The following is a 6,707-nucleotide window of genomic DNA, read 5'->3' as shown; positions in this document are numbered from 1 at the left end:
CCAAAACTCTCCCGAACGAATTAGACAACACGTAAACGACGTCCGGAAATTCAACAAAGAGCGCAGCGCCGTCGCCGAACACACCGAGACGTTTGACCACAAAAGAGACTTCAACAGAACGGCCATCCTTGAAAGTGAAACCAAATGGAGGAGGAGATTACTACTGGAGTCGTGGCGTATTCAGCGAACCACTCAAAACATCAACCGTTCCCTCGGAACCCCCCGCCCGGTGTATTCGCATGGGCTACGCTCCGCGGTAATGCGTGGGGTCATTGACCGCACCGAGAGTGCCTTCTAAACGCCGCTGCAAAGTCCTCCCTGAGGATGGAACCAGGCCGGTTCCGAAACGTCGGGTTCTTCGGTGTTTACGCAAATTTGGTTGGAGATTAAATAATATTTTTCTCAGTTTACTTACCCAACCAGACAGACTTCTGTCTAATGTTTACCTTCAAGAACACAGGAGTTCGAGAGCTTGACGGGTGTTGAAGTGGGGGAGGTGTATGGCTGCGTGTGCCTGTGTCGGTGAGATGGGGGCAGAGAAAGGGGATACTTGGAGTGCCGGGCTGTGCGAGGCTGTACACCCACGTCTATCTTTGTCTTTTTTTTTCTTTTTTTTTTGCACTGCTCAGAGAGGAGCGAAGGCCCAACGTGTACATAAGAGGCAGGTCGCCTTCAGTGAGGTTAGCGTTGTTTGAGGCCCTTTGGATATGCCAGGATTAATTTCCGGTAATTGCTTGCGAGGACTCCAGTTTCAGTAAGATTAACTCAGTGGTATACGTCTTGGGATGTTCGGCTTGGGGGTTGCGATCTCTTGTAAAACTGGGGACGTCGTTTCCGTTTTTCTTTGAGGTTCTCGGTTTCGCTTATGCAGCTGGCGTCGCAGCCATATCAAGCAATTTTTTAGACAATGCCTTGGGTTCTCTCTTTCGGCGGCCAGTCTTTGGAAGCAGGCAGAGAACGCGCATAGCCGAAAGTGACGTATTTCTGTGGTGGTGTTGATTGGGAGGGCCTGTTGCTGGATTTCTCTGCTTCCGTGGCTGTGTTTGTGGAAGTGAATTGCTTTCTGAATAAAAGATTTTAAGTAGCCATTTTTGGTGATTGTCCTGAATATCGTGCCTTTTTCCTTTTTTTCTTTCTTTCAATTTGTGTGCAGTGGTATGTTTCTGCCCCTTGCGTTAATGTCTTTACGGCTGACGTATTGTGGATTTTTAAATGGCTAGAAGTGAACTGAACATATCGACTAGTGTAGGTCTGTTTCCATAGTTTTATTTTCAGGTTACGAGAACTTGCGAAAACGGCAGGGAGTCTGATATCAGTTGGTGCGCAATAATAAAAAAAAGGGGGTGAAAGTGGTGCGCAATAAGTAACAATGATATTTTAAGGGTGAACGAAATTCTAATCCGATGGAATTTAGACGAGAGAGGAAATTCATGACTTAGCATCTCTTGACGATCAAAAAACAGTCGTTGAGAGTATCTGAGAAAGATTTTCGGCTGCGGCTGGAATGAGTTGAGAGCTTGTTCCTCGGTGTGTTCCATAGTTATATTTGCATGATGATAGAGATGGACACATAATTTCAAATAGTCAAACATTTGTGTGGAAGCTTTTATATTTAGCAAACTTAATGTGATGCGATAAGCACGGAAAAGGAAGGTTCGCACTACATGTACCTGGAACGTCGCAAGTGCTTCAAATGATCTTTTTTTTTTCGTCGATCGATAGTTACTTTGATTTGGTCCTGCCAAATAGAACATATTGTGCCTCGTTCGCACGTTGAAAGCGGCGCTAATTGCTAAGACCTTTAATATAAACCGGTGGCACGTGACTATAGAATTTAGGGCTTGATAACATGCATTTACAGCCAGATAAGCTCCCTAAACTCAAGTTGGCCGTCGGATGAGTGCCCTCGTTCTCAGTTTGTGTTTTGCAGAGCTGTGATGCAAAAAGAATGTATGTTGGCAAGGAGATCGCATATCATTGACTATTTAAAAGAAAACAAGGATGCTGCTTGACGGACACAATTCACGTTCACTATGATATCAAGGATTTTAAACGAAGTGCCGAAAATGCCGCTGGCAGCGACACCGCGGAAATGTGCATAAGCGTGTTTCCTTTCCACAGCGAGTAAAGCCATTGAATGCACATGACAACGCTAGTGACTGCTCTATAAAATGCGCTTTATGATGTCGAATTTGAAGAAACATGCACATTCAAGGCAAAACGACCATAGCATGTTTATTGCGCAACTATCGCTCTCGCGCCTTTATAGCCATTAAATCTTGCCGTGCGGCAATTTGATGGCATTTATTAAAGGGGTCATGAACCACTTTTCCAAGTAATGATCTAATGGCCTCAGTATCGGAGTGTACTGCCTCCCGAATCGATTGCCGCAAAAATTTGTCGAATCCGTCAAGAATCAGCGGAGTTACGAGGGTTTGGCGCATGCTCCCAGCGCTTTCTCTCTTTTCTCGTGCCGGCGAGCGCACTGGAAGCTAGACAGGGAGGGATGGCATGGGGGAAAGAAGTTACGCCAGCGCGCGTCATGAAACGCGATCGCTCTCCCGCTGTGATTCGCTTGCGCGAGTGCGGCTACCGTGTACTGAGGAGTGCGGCGCCGGCAAGTGGCGGCACCCCGCGGCAAGAAGCGCATCTGATCCGAACGCCGCTCTCGATTTACGTCGGCTATCGGCCAATAAGCATGCTATGTCTCTTGCGACGTACAGCGGACAGACGCCCCGCCCACCGACGAGAGTGAGAACCGGCCTCTGTTTGAAAAGAGGGTGCCTGGGGAAACGGCAACTTCGCGCTCCGCTTGTGGCCATTACGCGGCGCGCACGACTGTAATATTTGGCAGAGCAGTTCATAGCCGTGTCAGCTTTCCGCAGGATGTGTTTTTTTTCAATCAGCCCAAGGGGTGCTTCATGACCCCTTTAAGTACCCGAGACCTTAAACACGTTAGGACCGCCCCAGTGAGCCAGGTATTATTTGAATGCATGCAAGTCAGTGCATTAGATTTCTTCGTGTGAAACGGATTATATGTGATTTGCGTACACAGCTGCGTGAGCGGCTAGTACATCTAATATATTTTCATGTCACATACATTGTGCACCGAAGCCTGTGGCTAGGCAACGCATTACCATTGTACACCAACAATACTTTGTTTCAAATGTTCCGGGATATCTCCGTGCGCTGTGGCAGTAATAAAAAAAGGGGCGAGAAAAGAAAAGGGGTCCGACTGACAGCCCGTGAAAGCATCTTTTTCGTCCAAAGCTGCGTCACTAGGATTCAACGCAGAGCCACAAACCATGCGGCTTGCACTCATTCAGTTTGTAAGCAGGTCAGTGAATACAGCGCATTTCTGGAGTCAATCAGGAAAAATCGACCTCAAGCCACATTCTGAATAAAATTACAACGTCAGCGGGGCCCTTGAAGGTGTACGTTGGGCCCTCGGCGACGAGGACATTGGGCAGTTACGAAGGGGGGGGGGGTTAGGTCGGCCTCAGGGGGGTTACAACCCCCTAACCCCCCCCCCCCCCCCGTCGGTGCGCCACTGACAGGAGGATTGTCCGCATCAAGCAGGATCCACTAGAGAGCACTCGCGATGTTCGTTTTCGAGCTGTTTTCATCATCCGTATCCGAATGATCATCACTCGAAGAAGATGACGAAAATAATAAGCCTCTTTTTCGTGTTGACGAGCCAGTTATGCATGGGTGACCGCCACGGCAAGCCATCTTTTCATACAAAAACCGCGCTCTTTCCGCAGGAGAAAAATAAATTGCCAAGTAAATGCTGCCATCTGGTGGTTTACACGCAATCTAAGCTGTAGAAGAGCGCCTCTTGTCCTGAACGCTAGAGGGGAGTACCTATCCCGCTAGGACGAGCAGCTCTGCTCGTCCAAAGTTTGGGGACAGTTTGGGCAGGACGAGCTGGACGAGCTCTGCTCGTCTTAAGGGGTTAACAGGAAAGTGGCGAGAGCCAGATTTTGAATAAATGAAATGCGCGCGAGCCAGATGACGATTATAGTTGTGTGGCAGAAATACTATACAAATGCTCCATTTTTTCTTACAGCACCCTAAAAAATCGAGTATTTAATTGGGGAGTATTTTACCTCGCGTTATCACCGTGGTCCCGGCACTTCGCGGTCACGAACAGCGCGCGCGCTATCAGCGTGACCAGGCCCGTAGCCAGGAATTTCTTTTTTTTGGGGGGGGGGGGGGGGGGGGGGGGGGCACTTGCTGAAAGCTTCGACTATTTGAGAAAAACGCCTATTGATTTGTTTTCGATAAAACACCATGTGTCATCAAAAAAAAAATTGGGGGGGGGGGGAGGCCTAGGCCACCCCCCCTGCAGCTACGGGCCTGAGCGTGACATAGCATATTCTTGACAGGAAAGTGGCGAGAGCCGGATTTTCAATAAATGAAATGCGAGCGAGCCAGTTGACGATTATAGTTGTGCACTCTACACTCTAAGAAAAAATCGAGTATATCGGGAGTATTTCTGCCACACAACGATGATATCGTCATCCGGCTTACTCGCGTTTCCTTTCTTGAAAACCCGGCTCTCGTCACTTTCCTATCAAGAATGCTATGTCACGCTGATAACGCGCGCGCCGTTCGTGACCGGGAAGTACTGGGACCGCGGTGATAACGCTAGGAAAGCACGCGATTTTTTCTTGAGTGCACTCTAAGCAAAAAGAGTCTTTCTGCCACACTCTAAAAAAAAAAAAAAAAATCGAGTATATCGGGAGTATTTCTGCCACACAACAATAATCGTCATCTGGCTTGATCGCGTTTCCTTTCTTGAAAACCCGGCTCTCGTCACTTTCCTATCAAGAATGCTATGTCACGCTGATAACGCGCGCGCCGTTCGTGACCGGGAAGTACCGGGACCACGGTGATAATTCTAGTACACTGTAGTGATAACGCTAGGAAAGCACGCGAGGTGGATGACGCTTATTGTTGTATGGCAGAAATACTCCCCAAATACTCGATTTTTTCTTGAGTGCACTCTAAGCAAAAAGAATAAAAATAGAAAACATTTAGAGGAAGCAAGGGTGAAATATAAAGACAGGGAAAGAAAGGGAAGAAATAGGAAGAAAAATATAAATAAATAGAAATAAAGAGGAAAAAAAGAGAGCGAAAATTGGAGAAGAAAAAAGAAAGAAAGAGAAAACCGAAGCGAAACAAAGAAGGCAAGGAAACACCACACAACACCTAGCGCGTACACACAGCAAACACAGTAGCAAGCGTGGGTCGGCTGCTGCACGAGAACCGCAAAAATGGCGCCCAGCTCGGGGCACCGCAGCGCCACAGTGCGGCTCAGTTTCAGTGCATACTCCCGAAGCTGTCTTAATTTTTTTCTTGGAGTGTCTGCACGTATGTGCCTGCAGATCTGCATGTGCTACTGAATTTTTTTTTTTCGCTCGTGTTGTGGTGCTGCTGTTGGTTCGTGAAGTTGCGTAAATGCCATAAATGCTATATATTGAAAACGTGGTCTCTGAGATAATCGCGCGCAGCCCTGGAGCACGGAGGTCGTGTAAGCATTCGCAACAGCATCGTCGCGATACTTTGCTACGCCCAATATAAAATTTATAAAAACTAACCTATATAATGATAGTTACGTCGAGAAGCACGCGGTGCTCGAGGATGCATCTTTCATTACTTTCTGTACTGTTTAATCTGTGGTCTAATCTGGTCTAATGCTCTGAAGCTGCAATGCACCAGCCCCTAGACACCATAGAGTTTCCTACCTAGACACTGACATTTAATAACCTCAGCTAAATGCTGTGTATGAGAGCGGTTTATTTACACTGAATACAATTTTTGACAGATTTTTCTTGTTCGCCCTGTATTTAGCGGCGATTTGGGAAGGCGTGTACGCACCATGCGCATGTCGGCTGGCTCTGCCAACATGGCAGACGATGCTGATCGAAAACATAAAGTTGCAGCCGGTTTAAAGAAGGTGAGAGGCCCTCTTTGCGCCTGGAAATGCCTAGTTAGCGCATTTATAACACAGAATTTGAGTTGTTCCAAGTAATCGTAGAACTGACGGCTGTGAGCGTGTTGAAATGTCGCCTCTATAAACTACTGTCACTGCGTTTCCCGACATCTGGTTTGGGAATTATCTTGCTCGCTGGTTAAATTTGTTGCAGTCTTTTATTCTTTCATTAATTTCGGGTTCAGAGCCAGGATTGTTCAGAGATATCCAAGCTGGTTGAACTTAGATTTGTCTCTGTTGAGACTGAAATGCCACTTAAAAACATTAGTTGCTTTATACGTGTCAAGCATTTTTTCTGGTTTACGTGATATATTCCGTGTAGACAACACAAATTTGGTCCTGACGTCACGTGTGCCTTACAGCTGAAGCAGTTTCAGCAGCGTTCTGTGAAAAAAACTGCGAAACGGAGATCTTCCGACACGCTGTCACCTCAGAGTGTACAGGTATGTCGCGTGCGCAAGATTTTCGACGATTATAATTTTTGCTGCGCAGGTGGTTTACTGTTTTATGTTTAAGCTCAGTGCACCGTTTCTGCATTCAGGACGACCAAGCAAGTGCTGAGCAACTTCATGAGCAGAGGTCAGTAGTTTCTCTCATTTTTCTAGCGCTAAGCTATCGCGTGTGTGTTTTACTAGATATACCTGTTATCATTCCCCGCCAGAATCGTCACCTATTCTAGAGCTTAGCGCAGAACAATTTCAATTTTCTG

At 46.9% G+C, this 6,707-nt stretch overlaps 1 protein-coding gene across 5 annotated transcripts in view; it reads left to right on the top strand.

Annotated features, from left to right (window-relative positions):
* The first annotated feature begins 5,752 nt into the window (after window positions 1-5,752).
* The window catches only part of LOC119404214 (golgin subfamily A member 2), a 113,759-nt gene continuing 112,804 nt past the window's right edge, over window positions 5,753-6,707 (top strand). The window contains exons 1-3 of one of the 5 annotated variants that reach the window (XM_037670789.2): window positions 5,753-5,962; window positions 6,361-6,441; window positions 6,540-6,577. In XM_037670789.2, coding sequence (XP_037526717.1) covers window positions 5,885-5,962; window positions 6,361-6,441; window positions 6,540-6,577 — 197 coding nt within the window. In that variant the 5' untranslated portion in view covers window positions 5,753-5,884. Of the gene's footprint in view, window positions 5,963-6,320; window positions 6,442-6,514; window positions 6,578-6,707 lie in introns of all 5 variants that reach the window. The other 4 variants (XM_049418307.1, XM_037670782.2, XM_049418304.1 and 1 more) reach the window with 4 other exon arrangements.

Source organism: Rhipicephalus sanguineus, chromosome 1 (assembly GCF_013339695.2).
Source record: "Rhipicephalus sanguineus isolate Rsan-2018 chromosome 1, BIME_Rsan_1.4, whole genome shotgun sequence".
In the NCBI taxonomy this organism is placed as follows: Eukaryota; Metazoa; Arthropoda; class Arachnida; order Ixodida; family Ixodidae; genus Rhipicephalus; species Rhipicephalus sanguineus.
This window is presented reverse-complemented; position numbering and strand designations above follow the sequence as displayed.